This window comes from Perca flavescens, chromosome 16, assembly GCF_004354835.1.
Source record: "Perca flavescens isolate YP-PL-M2 chromosome 16, PFLA_1.0, whole genome shotgun sequence".
Lineage (NCBI taxonomy): Eukaryota > Metazoa > Chordata > Actinopteri > Perciformes > Percidae > Perca > Perca flavescens.
Genome location: NC_041346.1, coordinates 955,490 through 978,857, shown reverse-complemented (window position 1 = coordinate 978,857; position 23,368 = coordinate 955,490). Strand labels below are relative to the sequence as shown.

The 23,368-nt window shown below is 41.8% G+C and overlaps 1 protein-coding gene across 1 annotated transcript in view; it reads left to right on the top strand.

Annotated features, from left to right (window-relative positions):
- Positions 1-23,368, top strand: part of megf10 (multiple EGF-like-domains 10) — a 106,435-nt gene that overhangs the window by 58,258 nt on the left and 24,809 nt on the right. The window contains exons 7-14 of the mRNA XM_028601456.1: positions 2,451-2,571; positions 4,043-4,179; positions 7,388-7,600; positions 18,324-18,498; positions 20,314-20,434; positions 20,668-20,831; positions 22,150-22,252; positions 23,008-23,154. Coding sequence (XP_028457257.1) covers positions 2,451-2,571; positions 4,043-4,179; positions 7,388-7,600; positions 18,324-18,498; positions 20,314-20,434; positions 20,668-20,831; positions 22,150-22,252; positions 23,008-23,154 — 1,181 coding nt within the window. The remainder of the gene's footprint in view (positions 1-2,450; positions 2,572-4,042; positions 4,180-7,387; positions 7,601-18,323; positions 18,499-20,313; positions 20,435-20,667; positions 20,832-22,149; positions 22,253-23,007; positions 23,155-23,368) is intronic.

Sequence of the window (23,368 nt, the reverse complement as noted above, 5' to 3'; positions counted from 1 at the left end):
CACTGACTTTAGACTACTACTGACCACCATTGACTTTAGACTAGCACCACTGACTTTGGACTAGCACCACTGACTTTAGACTAGCACCACTGACTTTAGCACCACTGACTTTAGACTAGCACCACTGACTTTAGACTAGCACCACTGACTTTAGACTAGTACCCTTTAGACTAGCACCACTGACTTTAGACTAGCACCACTGACTTTAGACTAGTACCACTGACTTTGGACTAGTACCACTGACTTTGGACTAGTACCACTGACTTTAGACTAGTACCACTGACTTTGGACTAGTACCACTGACTTTAGACTAGCACCACTGACTTTAGACTAGCACCACTGACTTTAGACTAGTACCACTGACTTTAGACTAGCACCACTGACTTTAGACTAGTACCACTGACTTTAGACTAGCACCACTGACTTTAGACTAGTACCATTGACTTTAGACTAGCACCACTGACTTTGGACTAGCACCACTGACTTTAGACTAGACTTTAGACTTGCACCACTGACTTTTAGTACCACTGACTTTAGACTAGCACCACTGACTTTAGACTAGTACCATTGACTTTAGACTAGCACCACTGACTTTGGACTAGCACCACTGACTTTAGACTAGTACCACTGACTTTGGACTAGTACCACTGACTTTAGACTAGTACCACTGACTTTGGACTAGTACCACTGACTTTGGACTAGTACCACTGACTTTAGACTAGTACCACTGACTTTGGACTAGTACCACTGACTTTAGACTAGCACCACTGACTTTAGACTAGCACCACTGACTTTAGACTAGTACCACTGACTTTAGACTAGCACCACTGACTTTAGACTAGTACCACTGACTTTAGACTAGCACTACTGACTTTAGACTAGTACCATTGACTTTAGACTAGCACCACTGACTTTGGACTAGCACCACTGACTTTAGACTAGCACCACTGACTTTAGACTAGTACCACTGACTTTAGACTAGCACCACTGACTTTAGACTAGCACCATTGACTTTAGACTAGCACCACTGACTTTGGACTAGCACCACTGACTTTAGACTAGTACCACTGACTTTGGACTAGTACCACTGACTTTAGACTAGTACCACTGACTTTGGACTAGTACCACTGACTTTAGACTAGCACCACTGACTTTAGACTAGTACCACTGACTTTGGACTAGTACCACTGACTTTAGACTAGCACCACTGACTTTAGACTAGCACCACTGACTTTAGACTAGTACCACTGACTTTGGACTAGTATCACTGACTTTAGACTAGCACCACTGACTTTAGACTAGCACCACTGACTTTAGACTAGTACCACTGACTTTAGACTAGCACCACTGACTTTAGACTAGCACCACTGACTTTGGACTAGTACCACTGACTTTAGACCAGGATTTTCCTGGTCTGTGGTGGAATTGTTTTCTGAAACTGCAAAATAGCACCAGGGAACATTTGCGCCTGAACACGCCTCCTCTTTTCGCTGAACCGCCCCCTGGAGCGCAAATTCATTCCCTAATTTACCGACGTGCGTCTGTGGAGGGAAAAGTCCGCTGTGCGTCGGGTGCAAAATAGGAATGATACATGCGTCGGTGTACAAAGGCAATTGGAAGTGCAAGATAGGGCCCTGAATCTTTAGGATGAACTGTCTCTGTGGATGGCTACCTTAGTGAATACCTTACCTACAGGCCAGTAAGCAGTGGGGATAATAATATGTTGGATTCATGTTAAGACTTAACACTAATTTGGACGCACCCCTGCATTGACCCTGAGGATTCCCTAGGGGTCCCGGACCCTCTGTTGAAGATCCCGGCTCTAGTGCCTTTGTTTGGTGCCAGAGTACAGTATGTGTTCATCTTTTTTCTATGGCTCAACTCAGAACCAAGTTTCTAAAGAAACCAAGTCAGACTGCTAAAGGGAGGCTCAATGACTATGTTTACATGCACATAGTATTCCAGTTTTCCCCTTTATTCTGAAAAAGACAATATTCCATCCAAACTGTTGACATGGATAATGAAAATGAATATTCCACTAATATTCCCGTTTACATGCAGCCATGCAAAATAGGACTTTGTGTCTTAATCAGAAAATCCTTATTCAGAACAGAATATGCTGTTAACATGACTTCAGAATTCAGGATATTGTCGTGTTCAGAATAATAGTGGAATATTAGTGTGCATGTAAACGTACCCAGTGACTCATGTGATCAGGTTGTGTTCCATAGACCCTAATAGATATCTGGTGTCTTTATTTTTTTCTGGCCATTTTTATGTAAGGCACTCTCATTCAGTAACCCTTCCTCTTCAACCGGTCCTTTGCTAGTCCAATTCACTGTAAGAAATGTTATCTATGGCCCTATTTGCACCCTGGCTCTATTAGGTTTTGGACTGTGGGTTAAAAGTAAAAAAAATATTAATGGGATGCTGTTTTTTTTCCTTGCTAGCTGTGAAGCCCTGTGTCCTCCCGGTAAACATGGACAGCAGTGTGAGGAGAGATGTCCGTGTCAGAACGGAGGAGTGTGTCACCATGTGACTGGAGAGTGCTCCTGTCCTGCAGGATGGATGGTACGCATCAGTCACACTCCCCAAGGACCATTGGGACATTACATGAGCAAAAGCACCTGAAATGAATAAACAATATTCAGATTCAGAACACTTTGTTAATCCCCGATTCATTTTTACACTCTATCCCATCCATGTGATAAATAAGTACAAGAGTAACGCCAACAATCAGCATCCACATCAACATGCCAGTGGCAACAAGAGCATAGATCAATGCTTTGTGTTCAGTAGCCTGATGGCTGAAGGAATGAAAGAATTTGCATACTGATTAGTTTTCCGTGCAGGAACTTAATAGCGCCGCCCTACTCATTTCCTCCACAGAGAGCTGAGGTCTTTCCGCTGGACTCCAGTGGTCTTGGAGCAGACCGTAACAATGTTAAACAGACCATTTTTGTCCTTCACAGACACCCCATTAAACCAGCACACAAATGAGAAAGTTAAAAGACTCTTGATAAAAAAAAGTTTGATAAAAGATACATAATATGTCCTTGCAGACACCGAAAGAGTTTAGCTTCCCTAGCAGATTCTCTGCTGTCCCCTCTACAGTCTGTTCTCACTGAATTTCAGCTGTGAATCAAACACTGTTCCCAATCTTGTTATGTGAAGTCAGAGGTGCTAATGTAGCGGTTGTGTACTCTTGTGCGTTGTGTATATCGATGAAACATGTACACTTTTTCTCTTTGGCTTCAACCAGCCGTTTATTACCTGGGTAACACAGGATAACAGTGACAGTAGGTCTCTGCAGTTCGTTATAGCCAGTCTCTCAAGGAATGCATGGAGACGCCACATGCAGACTGTAAATAAATTTCGCGGTGCACCACTCAAGTCTGCAGGGGCGCAGCAGAGGCCACCCCCGATACCAGGTCCCCATAGCTTTTACTTCCACAATAAATCTCCTGAAAAATAAACTAATTCAAAACAAGATTAAAAGCAGCATAAAACAAGACAGTATAATTGTATAAAAATAAACTGACTGACAATTAATCATATAAAAGGCAGTTTTTTAATTAATACACAGTGACAGTGAAATCACACTAAGGGCCCAACAGAATGTAGCAGCAGACTGGGCATGACACGAGCAGAATAAAGTGGTGTACAAGACCTGGGAAATCCTCTGCTAACATGTCAGTATGAGCTGAACCAGAGGAGAGGAGAGTGGTGATACGAGTTGGGGGACGAGCAGCTCCTTTCACACATGTGATAAAGTTAAAAGAGTCCCAGAGGTTCAAGAAAGGCGCCATGCATATCAAAGTCTCCTACAATCAGTACCTTGAGGTCATAATGTGGAAGGAGCTCTGAATTCTTGTCAGGAAGAGTTTGTCTTTGAAGTTCTAGACTACACTACAGAACAGGGAGCTGTATCCAGGAGCAGGAGGAACAGGATCAGTTCGTAGAAACCATTAAAGCATCTATTCAAAGTGTCACATGATGAACAGCATAGATACTGTATATAAGTTGTCGCTACTGTGTGCAGGGTACGGTGTGTGGACAGCCATGTCCAGAGGGGAGATTTGGACAAAACTGTTCCCAGGAATGTCAGTGTCACAACAACGGCTTCTGTGTGTTGTCCACTGGACAGTGTCTCTGCAGCCCTGGATACACGGGAGAACGGTAAGAGCAACCTCGCTTGTAGTTTGGCATCATTTACAGATTGTTAAATGTGTGTGCACAGTTCACATGCAGATGAGGATTAAGTTACGTGTGTGTGTGTGTGTGTGTGTGTGTGTGTGTGTGTGTGTGTGTGTGTGTGTGTGTGTGTGTGTGTGTTTGTGTGGAGTTTTGAGACTCTTTTCACAGTTCTGAGTCACGAATGCGTGTCGCATATAGCTGTTGGTGGAAAACTTCAGCCTTTCAGCACATTCATGTGAAATTTCAAAGTTGCAGAGGCATTTTCCCCAAAAGATAGAATAGCATATCACCATTTCAATGAAATTTAAGGAAAATGTTCTGCTATAGGATATAAGTCTATCCAACTACAACAAACAAACAATCCACACAACAAAACAAATATACATGTTTAAGGTAACAATAATTTCACAAATAATCCCAAATCATCTTTCATGAGTCATGAGAATGACACAGACTGACATTCTCTGAGATAACGTGTGTCTAGTGAAGAGAAGGCTGGCTGCACTGGGTTGTGTGTGGGCTAGGGCTGCACCATACGAGGACAATAATAGAATAATATTGTCGTTGAATATCGCAATAGCGCTATTACTTGCCATAAATAAACAGATATTGAAGTGTACTCAGTTCTGCTGCTTTCAGTATTATGCTAAAATACATCAAAGTGCTTGTTGAGTTTAAAACAAATGAAAGAAATTTCCATTTCCATGTTTGTATTGAACAAGTTGAATACTTGGCACCACTAAAAAAAGAATGACAGTTACAGTTAACATACGTTATAAAGTGCAGTTTCCGGATATTTTCTTTCAGCTAACACAAGGAATCTCTGAGGGTCTCTCACGATGTGTCCCAGCTCATATGGGACATATGGTGTCTCCCTTACACATAGGGTGAGAAAAAGGGGTTGAAAAAAATGCATGATGGAATGAAAAATGCCAGTCTTATTCTTTAAAGGTGCTTTAACATATTGACTCATAATTATGCCATTGCGGCATATTTATGAGTCAATATGACATATGACATTTAATTTCCACCTGAATTGGAAGCTGTATCTATTTGACTGTATCTGTAACCCCGGGAGATTGAAGCCCTAAAGGTGCGGGTATACTCGTGCTCGACATCGTGCACGGGCCTCCGTAGTTGGCGCGCGCCCTACGAGCACGCACGGAGTCGTTTACGCTCAACGCGTTGTTTGTTGCAGTACTCTCCGAAACACCAGAGGGCGTACGGACAAAATAATCTGTGAATGAGCAAGAAGTAGTAGAGAAGAAGAGTAGTAAACACATCCATGTTCAACATGATATGTATCTCCTCTAATCATTAACGTGACTGTTGTTTAGCTCCAAATCGTTTATTAGCTTTGATAAAACGATCTCTCGTGTTTTTCCACACTACCCAGCAAAATGTTCCTTCTTCTCCCAATGTGGTGTCTCTCTCTCTGACAAAATGTTTAAGGCTGTTTGACTCTCTGTGGTCTGTACACACCAACCACTTCTTCCCAGCTGACCGTGTTGAACTGAAAGCGCAGTGGGGCGCGTAGTTACAAAAATTCAGAGATGCACGACCACGCGCCACGACAGCTTGCGGGGCCTTTGCGCTGGAAACAACAGCCGTGGTGACGTCATTTTATGGCGCGAGCCCCTCGACCCCACGACCTTGTTGTCTCCCCTGGACCCGATCATGACATTCTGAGGAGTAAAACAAACTGACCACAAACCAAATCATCTGTGTCTGCTTAAATCTTCCACATCCTCCAGAGAGAAGAGCAAAACCAAAACCAGGAAGCCCAGTCAGGGTTTTCACAGACAAATCCTAGCGCCATGCAGGGCTTTCGCCCGTATAATTAGCAATATCAAAGAGTACACACTATATACTTTAGCAGACCAATGACGAGACAGGAATAGCCCTTCTAAGTGGCCTTTCATGAATGTTTAAGGGTAGCCAAACGTCACAATATAGCACTGCTTAAAACTGGGCTGGCCCTGCCACGCCCAAACCCAATATCTGTCTCTCAGAGGAAGGAACACCACTGCTGTTTGGCAGCGGTGGAATGTAACTAAGTACATTTACTCCAGTACTGTACTTAAGCCCAAATGTTGAGGTACTTGTACTCTAATTGAGTCTTTTCTTTTCATGCCACTTTCTACTTCTACTCCGCTACATTTCAGAGAGAAATATTGTACTTTTTACTCCACTACATTCATCTGTTACAGCTTTAGTTACTAGTTACTTTTAGACCATTAAACACACAACTGTTTGGATCCCTTCCACTTTCTAAAATGGGAGGAGAGTTCTTTACTTGTAATACTTTAACTACATTTTCCTGATGATACGTACAGACTTTTACCTAAGTAGCATTTTCAAAGATAGAAATAAGCCTTTTCAACCAAACATTTTCAACCCAGGACTTTTACTGTAACAGAGTAATTTTGCAGTGTGCTATTAGTACTTTTACTTAAGTAAAGGATTTGAATACTTCTTCCAACGCTGGCTGTTTGGCAGTGGTTTCCAAGAATGTAGATGATAAAATATGGTGTCAAAGTATCAGAGACAACAACAATATTAGCTGTTAAGTGAAGCTTCTGTAAAGTCTTTTAAACACACACAAGATCCTATTGGTCCTTTTTCTTCTCCTTGCCTGCTCTAAATGATGGGACTGGAGGAGAGCATTTATTTTTCAGCTTGATTTGGTAGTTGGACTGCTATATGTTTGTACTGTAACTATGGAAGAGGTAATGAGGACCCACTGCATTCATTTTCAAACGGTTTGTTTGCAGATGGTTTGTTTAGCTTAGCTGCAGCCCCGATAGCTGAAGCTCTGTGATTCAGTAAGCCACGGAACCACCGCAGAGCTATTTTACTGCCGGCAGCAGTGTGTGGTGGATCCAGCTAGTGTGCAAACTCCATGACACTACACTCACCGGTGGACGTTGAATCATGATGTATTTTAGGCTACAAAATTTACATTTACATAGGACAGGATCTCGATTTTTGTCTGGGTGAGTGGTGATGTCACGGGGGGGGGGGGGGGGTTTGTATGTTTGTATGTTAAAAAAATAAATAATTGTCAATCACAAATAAAAGAAGCCTAACTCAACCTCAGACTGTATGTTCCATAACATATTTATGTACAACATAGACAACTGTTATTGATCACATCCACCTTTTGAAATGTGTCTGTTGCTGTGAACAGGTGCCAGGACGAGTGTCCAGTTGGAACTTACGGTGCTGGCTGTGCAAAGACGTGTCGCTGTAAGAACAAGGGCAAGTGCTACCACACCAACGGGCTGTGTGTGTGTGAGCCGGGGTACACGGGGGAGATATGTGACGTCCGACTGTGTCCTGAAGGACACTACGGCCTCCGCTGTGACAGGATGTGTCCGTGCTCCGCCCAGAACACACGCAGGTACGCAGTAAATACTCTTCAAACTTTGATTCCCTCTGTCCCCCACACTTATTTGAATGCACCATAAGTAGGTGCATGTTACTCAGGTTGCATCAGTTGATTGATAAACTCATATACCGTAGATATAGGCAATAATAAAATAATATACATTATAATAAAAATATAAAAACATGTAGGAAGGAAACTCATTAAATGCAATAATTATGATCAGTGTATATAATGGAATAGTGGCATTAGAATGTGCCAGAGGCCACCAAATTTGGGCTATTACGGCCAAAAAAATTGCCATGCCTACCCCCAAATGTCAGCGTTTGCATCAATCATATATGAAATTTAGGCTACTTGGAATCTGCGATTTGCTGAGACAAATGGTAGGGGATCTTTTCAATAAAAATCATCCTGCTGAACAATCAGTCCCCCTCACTTTGGAAATTACAGCTACGCCCCTGGCTGGGGTCAATTTAATGGTCCTGATTTCAACATCTTGATAAACAGATTCAAGTTTTGTCAGTCAGTTGCTTAAATTGGCAGCATGGTGGCCCACTGGTTAGCACTGTGGCCTCACAACAAGAAGGTCCCGGGTTTGAACCCTGGTCATCCTGGGCCTTTCTGTGTGGAGTTTGCATGTTTTGCTCCTGTTTTGGAGCTTTGTTTTGGATAAAAGCGTCTGCTAAATGACATGTAATGTAAAATGTTCCAATATTGCTCTTAGTGTTCAAATCTGTATCTTTTAAATCCAAGCGTTAAAAGGTGTCAGTAGGAAGTTTGTGAAAGTGATTGTTGACCCTGCAGACAGCTGACTGCTGTGGGCCAGTAGGCAGTGATCAGTTAGGCTGGCACAGCTGGTGGGGGCATGTGTCTGCAGAGAACAGCTGTTCTGCTGCTCCTCTATGGGAGCGCTGTGTCAGGTGGGCCAGCTGTCAATCCAACACAATCATTAACAAATACAGGCAGCTCCCACCTGTGATACTGCAGATCATCTCCACCCTGTTCATAGAGACTTTCTGTTCCTTCAGTATCAGGCAGATTCTAACCATATAATAAAGTCACTTATTATGTTCATTTTCAGATTGATACTTGTATTTTGGGTTTCTACTAGAACATGTTTACATGCTTTAATGTTAAAAACCACTTCATTTATGTCATACTGTCTGAATCTGTCTGAATATACTTGTATTCCTTGTATTCTGTTTCCCCTCTGTCTAAAACGCTCTGTTTTAACGCCTGTCTCTTTAAGTCCCTCTCCTGAAAAAGCCCAGTCTGCTCTGATTGGTCAGCGTTTCCGGGCCTTCAGCATCTGCACTTTCAGAGTCTCTGCACCATCATTGCAGTCGGGGAATGACTGTAACAGCACTGTAGCAGCACTTTCTACCTATGTATAGTACAGGTGTGACATCACAACCGTATAGGAAGTCTTGACGCCTCGTTTAAAGGCACAGTTTCTGAATACAGGCTGTGTGCCTGTTTCTCTGTGGATTGGGCATTTTCATACTCAATTCAATTCAATTCAATTCAATTTTATTTATAGTATCAAATCATAACAAGAGTTATCTCGAGACACTTTACAGATAGAGTAGGTCTAGACCACACTCTATAATTTACAAAGCCCCAACAATTCCAACAATTACAGTAATTCCCTCAAGAGCAAGCAGTGCGACAGTGGCGAGGAAAAACTCCCTCTTGGGAAGAAACCTCGGACAGACCCAGGCTCTTGGTAGGCGGTGTCTGACGGGCCGGTTGGGGGTGTGATGAACAGTGGCAATAATAGTCACATTAATAATGGAACAGTGACTGGATGTAGCGGGAAGCTGCAGGGTTCAGCCGGAAGAAGCATGACATTGCAGGGCACCGCTGAGCTCGGCAGGGAGTGCAGCAGGACCACGGCGACAGCTGGAACCAGGATCTTGGTGCCAACGTTCTCCAAGGAAATACGCTGGGGAAAAAACATAAGGACTCGGGGAGTAAACTCCCAGAAGCTAGGATTAGTAACAAGCATTTCTGGGACTGGATACACACAAATAGTAATAGTAAAAGTAATAGAAAGGGAGAGGAGAGAGCAGCTCAGTGTGTCAAAGGAAGGAAGGAAGTCCCCCGGCAGTCTAGAACTATAACAGCGTAACTATAACAGCGTAACTAAGAGAGACAGGTCATAAGGAGAGGTAGCTTTTTCGGGCTTAGAACTCTCCCCTGCCGGATCGGGCTTGGCTGGCCTGCCTCCCTCTACTTTGTTATGTATTATTAGTCTAACAATTATGAAGAGAAGCAGGTGGGCCAGTTAGGTGAACACTGCAACTCCTCACTCCCTAACTATAAGCTTTATCAAATAGAAGAGTTTTAAGTTCATTCTTGAAAGCGATTACAGTTTCTGCCCCCCGAACCCAGATCGGGAGCTGGTTCCATAGGAGAGGAGCCTGATAACTGAAGGCTCTTGCTCCCATTCTACTTTTAGAGACTCTAGGTACCACCAGTAACTCTGCATTCTGGGAGCGCAGTGCTCTAGTGGGACAATAAGGTATTAGGAGCTCTTCTAGATATGATGGTGCTAGACCATTTAGAGCTTTGTAGGTCAATAGAAGGATTTTAAACTTAATCCTGGATTCAACAGGAAGCCAGTGCAGAGAAGCTAATACAGGAGAAATATGATCTCTTCTCTTAGTTCTTGTGAGAACACGCGCTGCAGCATTCTGGATCTGCTGGAGAGTCTTAAGGGACTTATTTGAGCAACCTGACAGTAGGGAGTTACAATAGTCCAGCCTGGACGTAACAAATGCATGGACTAGTTTTTCAGCGTCGTTTTGAGACAGGATATTCCTAATTTTGGCAATGTTACGAAGATGAAAAAAGGCTGTTCTTGAGGTTTGTTGTAGATTGGCATTAAAGGATATATCCTGATCAAAAATAACTCCTAAATTTCTGACAGTAGTGCTGGAGGCCAGGGCAATACCATCCAGAGTAGCTATATCTTTAGATAATGAGGTTCTGAGGTGTTTAGGTCCCAGTACAATAACTTCAGTTTTGTTAGGGTTTAACATCAGAAAATTATAGGTCATCCAGGATTTTATATCTTTAATGCACGTTTGAAATTTAGCTAGCTGACTGGTTTCGTCCGGTTTGATTGACAAGTATAATTGGGTGTCATCCGCATAACAGTGAAAGTTAATTGAGTGTTTCCTAATAATATTGCCTAGAGGAAGCATAAATAAGGAGAATAGAATTGGTCCAAGCACTGAGCCTTGAGGAACCCCATGGCTAACTTTAGCGTACTTGGAGGATTTATCATTAACATTAACAAATTGAGATCGATCAGAGAAATAGGACTTAAACCAGCTTAGAGCAATTCCTTTAATGCCAATTAAGTGTTCCAATCTCTGTAACAGGATTGAATGGTCAATAGTGTCAAATGCAGCACTAAGATCTAGTAAAACAAGAATGGAGACAAGTCCTTTGTCTGCAGCAGTTAAAAGGTCGTTAGTAATTTTCACCAGTGCCGTCTCTGTGCTATGATTCTTTCTAAATCCTGATTGAAAGTCTTCAAATAAACTATTGCTATGTAGAAAATCACATAACTGATTAGCAACCACCTTCTCAAGGATCTTGGAGAGAAAGGGAAGGTTAGATATAGGTCTATAGTTTGTTAGTTATACTCACATTATTTATATAGCACCTCCACCTGCTTTATAATCAAACCAGACCTGGATATCTCACTTTCTACAATATGGGAACTTTAAGGATTAATAGAGAGAGCCTCTCAGAACAAACTTATTATAAAACATTGGGGGTTGGGTTGAATTTAGATCCATTTTGTTGCATTCAGCTTTGAGCTCATGTTTTTTTTTTCTCTCTGACTGTGCCAGATATCGTCTTTCATGCTTATGTCATGTGTGGCAATATCACAAAATGTGAAGTGGGAAGAGCAAAAGAGAGTGTAGCAAAATGATTTCATTAGCCTGATAAGATACCGATAACGTCAGTAACGAATGAAAAAAAGTAAACCTACAGCTTTGGCTCTCTTCTGGTCTCAAATTTGGTAGTAGCAGCCGGGTTTAGTCATGACGCGGTGAAAACGCAGGTCTTTCCATTCATTTTTAATGGGGGTGGTGTGTTTAGACTGCAGCGGGGGCCATCTCAACTTTTGGAGAAACACAACCACTTCACGCTGCGGAGGCCAGACTTGTCGTTGTGTTTTGAGGCGGTGTGAGAGTCCCGTACGTGAAACAAGAAACATGACTGCCTCTATCTCTGCCACAATAACATTTTAAAAGACCAAACACAAGCTCTGACCTGTTCCCTCCTTTCTATCTTTCTCCGGGACAAAAAGCTGCCTTTAAGTACGCTCAGAAAGGTCTAGGAGATCTATAAATCTGACGGAAAACAGTAACTGTGAAACATGAAGTCTACTTGTGCAACATTTGGGGGGTTAAAGAACACAACAGGATGTCACACAAATGAGCCATTTAAGTGACACTCCCAGGCACCCGGATAGCTCAGTTAGTAGAGGGGGTGCACATATATAGAGGTTTACTCCTCAACGCAGTGGGCCCGGGTTTGATTCCAACCTGCGGCCCTTTGCCGCATGTCGTTCCCCCTCTCTCTCCTTTCATGTCTTCAGCTGACCTGTCAATAAAGGCCTAAAAATGCCCAAGAATAATCTTAAAAATAAATGAATTGACACTCCCTCCACCGCATCACCCTGCAGAAAATTGCCAGATCCCCCTTTTGCTGATGTGACCACAGCCTAAGAGGTGTCGGTACGGCCAGCTTCTGGTCTCAATTTTAGGCCCTTGCAGAACTCTAGTCCCTTAGCACAGATGCTTTAAAAGGTCCTCACCCTACCCAAACCATTTTAAATGAGAAGCTGTTTTTGTAAACATGATGTCTCAGAGAACCAGGGTTACCAGGAAATGTGTCAAAGTAATAATAATCATTACACACAGCCAAGTCTGTCTTTGGGGCTCCCCTCACAACCTTGGCCCCCTGGTGCTTGGTCTGGTGGGCTGCTTCACTAATGAATCCATGGTAATGAAGTTCAGCTTGTGGGTCCCCCATAATATGCCATTCAATTAAATAAAAAAGGCCCAGAGAGGATGATATCTGAAATCAAATTTAATGATTAGTGATTTTAAATTGAATTTCCTTTTCAAACATTTAAAGTGGTTGCAAAGATGCTACAGTACCTTTCCTATTGAAATGGAGTCAGTACAAGCCGGCAACATATGTTTCTATTAGACTGTATTGTTCCCAGTGCTCTTGGAATATGTGATATTTTATTTACTTACCGCAAAGATGGAGTTGATTCAGGTTTGCATAAGGAGCATGTGTTGTTTTCTGTGAGTGGAAACCCAAGCATCACTCAGAACAGGGAGAAACTATTTGAACTGACATCATGTCGCACAAAGTCCAAACATATTCAAGCATAATAAACCCTTCAGGCCAGGGGTTCTTAAACATATCCCTCAAAGGTCCGCATCTGATTTTTATTCCAGGTCAACGGTCCGGAACAATTGGGAAAAACAAAAGCTACATAGCTTAGCTTCATGAAGTAAAAGTACATAGTAGTATTCTTAGCTTCATGTAGTAAAAGGACGTTTTTGTCCCATTTTTCAATGTTTTTGTCGCCTTTTCCGACGTTTTGGTCGATTTATTAGTCAACATAATTTGACAACATACAGTGCCTCGCGAAAGTATTCGGCCCCCTTGAACTTTTTGACCTTTTGCCACATTTCAGGCTTCAAACAGAAAGATATAAAACTGTCATTTTATGTGAAGAATCAACAACAAGTGGGACACAATCATGAAGTGGAACGAAATTTATTGGATATTTCAAACCTTTTTAACAAATAAAAAAAATGAAAAATTGGGCGTGCAAAATTATTCAGCCCCCTTAAGTAAATACTTTGTAGCGCCACCTTTTGCTGCGATTACAGCTGTAAGTCGCTCGGGGTATGTCTCTATCAGTTTTGCACATCGAGAGACTGAAATGTTTGCCCATTCCTCCTCGCAAAACAGCTGGAGCTCAGTGAGGTTGGATGGAGAGTTTGTGAACAGCAGTTTTCAGTTCTTTCCACAGATTCTCGATTGGATTCAGGTCTGGACTTTGACTTGGCCATTCTAACACCTGGATATGTTTATTTGTGAACCATTCCATTGGAGATTTTGCTTTATGTTTTGGATCATTGTCTTGTTGGAAGACAAATCTCCATCCCAGTCTCAGGTCTTTTGCAGACTCCATCAGGTTTTCTTCCAGAATGGTCCTGTATTTGGCTCCATCCATCTTCCCATCAATTTTAACCATCTTCCCTGTCTCTGCTGAAGAAAAGCAGGCCCAAACCATGATGCTGCCTCCACCATGTTTGACAGTGGGGATGGTGTGTTCAGGGTAATGAGCTGTGTTGCTTTTACGCCAAACATAACGTTTTGCATTGTTGCCAAAAAGTTTGATTTTGGTTTCATCTGACCAGAGCACCTTCTTCTACATGTTTGGTGTGTCTCCCAGGTGGCTTGTGGCAAACTTTAAACGACACTTTTTATGGATATCTTTAAGAAATGGCTTTCTTCTTGCCACTCTTCCGTGAAGGCCAGATTTGTCCAGTATACGACTGATTGTTGTCCTATGGACAGAGTCTCCCACCTCAGCTGTAGATCTCTGCAGTTCATCCAGAGTGATCATGGGCCTCTTGGCTGCATCTCTGATCAGTCTTCTCCTTGTATGAGCTGAAAGTTTAGAGGGACGGCCGGGTCTTCGTAGATTTGCAGTGGTCTGATACTCCTTCCATTTCAATATTATCGCTTGCACAGTGCTCCTTGGGATGTTTAAAGCTTGGGAAATTTTTTTGTATCCAAATCCAGCTTTAAACTTGTCCCCAACAGTATCTCGGACCTGCCTGGTGTGTTCCTTGTTCTTCATGATGCTCTCTGCGCTGTAAACGGACCTCTGAGACTATCACAGAGCAGGAGACTTGATTACACACAGGTGGATTCTGTTTATCATCATTAGTCATTTAGGTCAACATTGCATCATTCAGAGATCCTCACTGAACTTCTGGAGAGAGTTTGCTGCACTGAAAGTAAAGGGGCTGAATAATTTTGCACGCCCAATTTTTCAGTTTTTTATTTGTTAAAAAAGTTTGAAATATCCAATAAATGTCGTTCCACTTCATGATTGTGTCCCACTTGTTGTTGATTCTTCACACAAAATTACAGTTTTATATCTTTATGTTTGAAGCCTGAAATGTGGCAAAAGGTCGAAAAGTTCAAGGGGGCCGAATACTTTCGCAAGGCACTGTATTGATCAATCGGAAATGTATTTCAACATGGAAACTGCTGCACTTCATAAGGTATTGTATTCATAAGACAAGGTATGGGCCGGGTCCGGATTGACTTGCCGTTTGGTCCAGATGCGGACCTTGGTCCGGACTTTGAGAAGCCCTGCTTTTGGCCCTGGCAGGCCCATAAAGATTCAGTTGCTGAAAGTTCAGGTAACGGAAATCTGAGGCTATATTTACACTACTATGTTTTAGTTTAAAAACGTACAAACGTTTGTGCCCGGCATCCACAGTACTTTTGTGTTTCCAAGCCCCTAAAACGGAGACATTTGGAAGCACTGCTGCCCCCGTTTTGGTTTGAAAACTGCGGGGTTGCTTTGTGGTCCCTACGGACACAAACAAGACATTTGGAAACGACGACAAGCTAATAAATCCCTGCTCTTACTTTTCCCTGTTGTTGTTCTTTCTCCAAAGTATTTTCAGTTTTTTCTATTCTACATCCATGATTTCCAACCGCAGAGTAATGTCAGACGTCTGCTGCCTGTTTACACCGGCACACGCATGCCCAGTGTGTGTGAAAGGTCATGTGATATGTGATGTCAGACGTGTTATTATGGAGGCAGATTATTTGTGCTACTGGAGCTAAAACTCTTCTGTATATGGAGAAGTTTTTGTCTCAAAATGCTGCTTATAAATGAAAATGTAGCAGTGTAGATGTGGCTTGAGAAGCAATACTAGACCAACTAGAAAATGCATTTCCTGCAGAAAATGCGTGGGAATGCTGAATAGCTGAATTGCTAAAGCTAAACTGGTTGAATAGCTTAAATCCGTAAGAAGAAGTTGAAGTAGTGAAAATAGTTGAAAAAGCAGAAATTGTTTTAATAAGTATGAATTTCATTAAAAAGTTAAAAGTTTATGCTAAACTGAACTGTTTGCTTTAAAGGTTGAATAATGACAAAATATGTAGAACATTTTGAGGTCTGAGTAGATTTTCTAACTGACAATGACTCACATATGCAGAAATATGAAACAAATTAATACTGTAATACTGTTAAAGATGAAAGTTGAAAAGGCTGAAAGAAGAAATATTTTCATTATTATCAGATATATACACTGCATAGAACAAAAAAGCATCAATCTAGCTGAGATGAGATGTGAAATATATTGCGTGAAAAGAATGGGGCCAAATAAGTGGAAATAGAGGAAAGAGAGAAGGAGAGAAGGGAGAAGAGAGGATAAAAGGACAGAAGAGGAGAGAAGATGACAAATACTGTGAGAAACAGATAAAAATGCAGAACGCTGTATAGACCTTTTTCACGGCAGAGATGTTAACATGTCATAGCAGGAAAAGCACATGTATTCAAAACCATTACTGATGGATGCATTCCACTTAGGAGAGACCCTGGTATTAAACCAATAATGATGGCTGCATTCCACTTAGGAGAGACCCTGGTATTAAACCATTACTGATGGCTGCATTCCACTTAGGAGAGACCCTGGTATTAAACCATTACTGATGGCTGCATTCCACTTAGGAGAGGTCCTGGTATTGTGCATGCTGACTCACTGAAATATCTTACTGGAACACTTGATGGAACTGAGCTATCGTTAAGGTTATCATTGTCAGCTGTGCTTTTCCTACTATGACAAGTCAACATGTCTGCTGTGATAAAGGTCCATTCAAGTTGACCGTGAAAGGGTTGTCATGGCTTCTAAGTACCTGTGTCCGTGTTTATAAACATGCTTTGATGTCTGTGATGAGATCTCTTTGAAGTGTCATCAGTGTGTCTGTGTGTGCCTGTGTGTGTGTTTGTGTGTGGCTATGTGTGTGTGTGTGTGTGCGTGTGTGTGTGTGTGTCTGTGTCTGTGTGTGTGTCTGTGTTTGAGTGTGAGTCTGTGTGTGTTTGTGTGTGTGTCTTTGTGTGTGTATGTGTGTGTGTGACTATGTGTGTGTCTGTGTGTCTGTGTGTGTGTGTGTGTGTGTGTCTGTGTGTATGTGTGTGTGTGTGTTTGTGTGTGTATGTGTGTCTGTGTCTGTGTGTGTGTGTGTGTGTGTGTGTGTGTGTGTGTGTGTGTGTGTGTGTGTGTGTGTGTGTCTGTGTGTATGTGTGTGTGACTTTGTCTGTCTTTGAGTGTGGGTCTGTGTGTCTGTCTGTCTGTGTGTGTGTGTGCGTGTGTGTGTGTGTGTGTGTGTGTGTGTGTGTGCGAGTGTGTCTCTATGTGTGTGTGTATATGTGTGTGTGTGTGGGTGTGTTTGCGTGTGTGTGAGTGTGTTTGCAAAATAAAACATGAATAGCTAAAGCTGAACTGGATGAATAGCTTAAATCCATAAGAATAAGTGAAAGCAGTTGAAGAAGTCAATTGCCATCCTAGCCAAGTACACATGGGTTAATGTACCACAGTGGGATTTGAACCCCATCTGTCCACACCACAGCCATGCACCATAACCACTGAGCTATAGTCAGGCAGGTAAACAATGTTCCTTGAGTACTTATAAAGCCTCCCTTTGATCATTAATCTCCACACCTAATGAGTCAGAGACAGTGTGAGAGAACCCTTCAAACAAGCCTTAATAATTCCACAACAGTACATGCTATCGAAACAGCGACTTGACTTTGTGAACGTATCGGTATAAAATTTATATGGCTAAACATAAAAATGTGGGTATATCAGCGATTTAAAAAAGTGGTTCGTTCAGTGTTTCGCTGGGAAATATCCAGGAGTTCTAACATTGCAGCCAATGGAGAAAGATTTGGACCTCTTGTCATTTGGAAGCTCAACCAGCCAACAGTAAAAGGCGTTTCACAAAGCTGAAGATTTTCCGAAACTAGACAAAAATACCTACGTTTTGATGTATAAATTGCGTATGACAAGTAGACATTGTGGGCGTGAGAGCAGTTTTTAGACAAGGAACTAAGATAATTTTTTCGAAGCTTCACCCTCTAGCTGTGACATCATCCACTCTAGCAAGCGCAATACACACTCTGTTTAATCGATAAAATTTCCTGAAATGATCACTAAACTTAAACAGCTTTTTCACAAAAACTGTAAAATATATCAAACTGAAAAGCCAAAGCTTGATAGATAGAACATTTTAAAGTTTGTTTGGCGTCTGTAGGTGAAAGTATAAAGGAGCTGAAACTTTTGGGAGCGGAATAAGATTTTAAGGAGTTGAAGGCTGCTCTCATTCACTTCAATGGTAAAAAAAAGTGTTAAAAAGCTTAACATTTTAAAAAGTATAAATAGTAGAAAAAAAGTTGAAGAAGTCCCATCATTAACTAATGATAAAGAACAGAATAACAATAGAATAACAATAAAAGAACAGAATAACAATAGGTGTATTGTGGGACTGCTGTTGAACAGCATTCCCACTAATAAATGACCTACAGTATGATCAAAAACTAATGAACTAAGAATGAAGTACATTATGTAACTACAGTTTATACCTCTTTTGTCACCAGCTGCCACCCAATGTCAGGGGAGTGCACGTGTCAGCCGGGTTGGTCCGGCCTCTACTGCAACGAGACGTGCACCCCAGGATTTTATGGCGAGTCCTGCCAGCAGGTGTGCCAGTGCCAGAACGGTGCTGACTGCCACAGTGTGAGCGGAGAGTGTATCTGCGCCCCAGGGTTCACGGTAAACCCTTTTCTATCATGTCCCGATGTCAACGAATGCTTTAGGTCACATATGGTGTCAATCCATGAGGCTAATACAGTGTGTGGATTAGGGCTGTTCTGGATTAGGGCCCAATTCAATACTTTTTAGGCAGCAACCGAATTGCCTCGAAAGTATCGAGTATGGAAAAATGCCTCGTCATTCAAAACCTAATTTCAAAAAAGGAGTAAATCTTATCAGTGTCAGAGAGCCAATCAGCATGCAGCATGCTTCTACCAAGATTTAATCATGTCTGTGATTGGCTGTCTAACGTTACACAGAGATGGGGCTCACGTAGTGGGAGCTGAGAAATAAATACAAAGATTTCTGCCTTAATGTGTAATGTTGTCATTTCATTTTGTTAAAATTGGATTTCATAAAATTGGTATTGAAAAAACAATCTAAAGCCCTCGAGGCAAATTTATAATTGTGATTATAGAAATAAAATTAACTTGACTCAACTGCCTGAATCCCATCCAGCGGACCCAGACCAGACAGTACTACTTTTGGAACTGAGAATATTCACAATGAAACTACTGAGACAGTCCTGCAGTGCATGGCTCCATGTGCTCCCTCAGTATCACTTCTCAGAATATGGCCCTTTGCTAACACCTAGTGTCAGCTGGTAGAACTACATGTCATACACCAATGTGTGTCCAATCCAGATGGGACACTACTAACATTACACACAAAAAAGCAGGAAAGCTTAACAAATCAAACATACATTTCATATGCTGATAGTAGCTTTTAGTGGTGGAATGTAAAGTAATCCTTAAAGAACATTTACTCCAGTACTGTACTTCAGTCCAAATGTTGAAGTACTTTTACTTTACTTGAGTCTTTTCTTTTCATGCCACTTAATACTTCTACTCTGCTACATTTCAGAGAGAAATATTGGACTTTTTACTCCACTACATTCATCTGTTACAGCTTTAGTTACTAGTTACAGTAACAGTTGTGTGTTTAATGGTCTAATCATCTCAGCTGGACTTGTAGGCCGTTATATTGTTGGCTAGTTTACTTTAGAATAAAACATCATATATATATATATATATATATATATATATATATATATATATATATATATATATATATATATATATATATAATATATATATATATATATGATATATGGCATGCAAATTTAGTTTGGCGGTGTCCATTTTGAGGCTGGGATATCTTCTGCCAGCTCTTCTTTTTTAACTCACTTTTTATTTTTCATTAAAACTGCTAGAAAAACCAAATTTTGGTCAGGGGGGCCAATCACATTGTGTATGCAAAGTCAAATTTTGGTGGGCCAATCACATTGTGTATAGAGCACTGAAGTCATTCTTTAAAAATGAAGATGTGTTCTGAGTTTTGCCGACCGGATACGGCAAAAGATTAATCTATCAACTAGCTTCGCTACCTTCTTCGTTGCTCTGATTGGTTGAAAGACAACTGTTTATCCCGCCCCTCGGGTCGAGCTCCGTCAATGGTGAGTTCCCAGACCCAACATCTGGATGTGGGTCTGGCTTGTCAGGCTACATTAAAACATCAACACATACAACAAACAACAAGGTGTGCTGTATTAACAAACACACTTATTCCAGCCTGAAAGTAGAATCCATGAAATGAAAACATCCAGAAATAAAAAGAAGAAAAAAGGAAATTTCTACAATTCTGGCATTGCCTGTATCACTGGTTCCCATCTTTTAGCAAACCTGTCTGTTCTCAGCCTTGATTTAGATTTTTCCCATGATGTTTACAGTACATTCACTGCCAGTTCTAACTATCTGTCTATGTTGACCCGCCCAGGGTCCAAACTGTTCAGTCCCCTGCCCAGCTGGGACACACGGAGCACACTGCTCCTCTAGCTGCACTTGCAAGAACAGAGCACAGTGCTCACCTGTGGACGGATCCTGCTCCTGTAAACCAGGTGAGAGGGAGGGAGGAGAGGAGGAGAGGGTGGAGAGAGAGAGATAAAGGGAGGGAGAGAGAGAGAGAGAGAGAGAGAGAGAGAGAGCTGCAGGAATGTGCAGTACAACAAATATGTGTTTTCTGAAAATTAACCCACATAAACCTATTCTGGTACAACCTATAAATACAATCATGAACCTGAAAATGAGCATAACATGAGCTCTTTAAATGGTTCTGGCCTTGTGTGACCAGGGTGGCACGGAGTGGACTGCTCCATCAACTGCCCCAGCGGGACCTGGGGTCTGGGCTGCAACCTCACCTGTCTGTGTGGGAACGGGGGGGCGTGCAACGCCCTGGACGGTCTCTGCACCTGTGCTCCGGGCTGGAGGGGAGAGCGCTGTGAACTCCACTGCCAGGTGAGAGGACATGGAGAAAAAAAAGCACAAATAATGTTTTTTGTAATGTTTTACAAAGTACACATTCTTTTTGTTGAAGATGATTTGTGCTGGGAAACGACAGCTCTACTTCACCTCCAATTCATCATTAAATGTAATGATCTTCTTTAAAAGGCCCAAGTGGTGCTTTGTATGTTTTGACACTACAAATCACATCTTGATGTTTTCCAGATTAGGCAGCGTGTTATAGATTTGATTTTTTATTTGCAATTATAAATGACAAAACGTCTCGTAAATGTCAAACTAATACAATTACATAAAAATGAAAACAATTCACGTTATATTACTTTCTACATCAATTACTGCACCCTGTACTTACCTGTACCTGACTTTGATAACGGTTCATGAACAATGCTTTTTTTTCGATACCAATTTTATAAAACAAAAATAAATGACAACATTACACATTACGGCACAAATCTTTTCATTTATGTTTCAGCTCCTACTACGTGAGGAGTCTCTGTGTAACAGAGTTTTTCTTGCGTGTCTCTACGACGTGTAACGTTAGACAGCCAATCACAGACATTATTAGATCTTGGTAGAAGCATACTGCATGCTGATTGGCTCACTGACACTGACGATATTTAGGTCCCTTTAGGTATTGAAATTAGGTATTGAATGATGAGGCATTTCTTGATGCTGGACACCTTAGAGGCACTTCAGTCGGTGCCTAAAAAGTACTGAATTCAGTTCCACATCCTAACTGCAGTCCTGTAAAAGCATTCAAAATGTTTGTGCATCACACTCTGTTAGGATGAGAGGCTTGATCTCATATCATCATACACACTACACTGTTGGAACATATGAAGCAGTGGAAGTCAAATAGGATGTTGTCTTCCCGTCAACCATCCAACTACAACAAAATTTAAACTTTTTTTTCAACTTTTCGTCGTCTTTTTTGACACTTTTGTTGCGTTCCCCAATGTTTTTGAAGCTTTTCCCAATGTTTTGTGTCACCTTTTTCAGCGCTTGCTTATCAATTATTTTCTTCAAATGCTATAAAATCAAATAAAACACCCAAATTCAATGAAAGTAGTGAACTCATCATTTATTTAACTTGTGTAAAGCATTGTATGGAACCATCCATGTTATTACTTTTGGACAATTTTGGTTGAAAGAAACCCAAATTTATGACATTGATTTTTTTGTGTGAAAATGGGTTAAATTTGACCCGAGAACAACAGGAGGGTTAAAAGCATGGCTGGTTTCTCTCTGGAGACCACCTGACTGCTGCATGTTAATGAGGCTGATCTGTGTGATGTCATGTTGTACCCCCCAGGACGGCTCCTACGGGCTGGACTGTAGAGAGCGCTGCGACTGCAGCCACGCTGATGGATGTCACCATTCCACGGGGCACTGCCGCTGTCTGGCTGGATGGACGGGTAACACCTAACAACAATGTTCTCATGGCCCACCTATCCCCAGTCTGAACTAGAGCTGCACAATAGGAGGAAAATAGGCGATATGCGATAACGTTTTCGCCATAACAATATTACTTATACAATAAATAAACAGATATTGAAGTGTACTCAGTTCTGGTGCTTTCAGTATTCTGCTAAAATACAACAAACTGTTGTTGAATTTAAAAGAAATGGAAGGAAATAATTTCCAACTTTCTTTTAATGAACATTTAATTGAATATAAAATGCACTATTAAAAAAATATTTCCTTTCAACTAACACAAACAATCTTGCACTTTCGAAATGTGTATATTGCACCAGTTGATATTGTGTGTGTGTGTGTGTGTGTGTGTGTGTGTGTGTGTGTGTGTGTGTGTGTGTGTGTGTGTGTGTGTGTGTGTGTGTGTGTGTGTGTGTGTGTGTGTGTGTGTGTGTGTGTGTGTGGCAGTAGCTCTGTCCGTAGGGAGTTGGGTTGGGAACCAGAGTATGGAGTGTGGACTGGTAGCTGGAGAGATGCCAGTTCACCTCCTGGGCCCTGCCAAGATGCTCTTGAGCAAGGCACCGAACCCCCTACTCCCCAGGGCGCCTCACTCTGACCTGGCTCCATGTGTGCATGTATAGGACCTGAGCGTGTGTATTTCTGGCCTGTGTTTAATGTGTTCTAACAACAGAGTGAAACAATTATAATTTCCCCCCTGGGGATCAATAAAAGTATAAATTATCATAATTCTGTGCAGGTATCCACTGTGACAGTGTGTGTGCCGAGGGCCGCTGGGGCCCAAACTGCTCCCTCCCCTGTAACTGTAAGAACGGAGCATCGTGCTCTCCGGATGAGGGGACCTGCGAGTGTGCTCCGGGATACCGAGGCCCCACCTGTCAGAGGAGTAAGTCTGAGCACACAGCCAACGCTACTCTGCAGGTTAATAGCTGAGTTTTGGGAACATGGTGACATCACTAAAAATAAGTCCGAAAACATGAGCAGTCAGACGATCAGACAGGTTGGTCAAACGTTATTTGGAAATGGGATTAATGAGACATTTGACTTTCAGTTTGATCTCCAAAAAGTGGTTTAGATCATCTGGATAAAGTGTCTGGTTG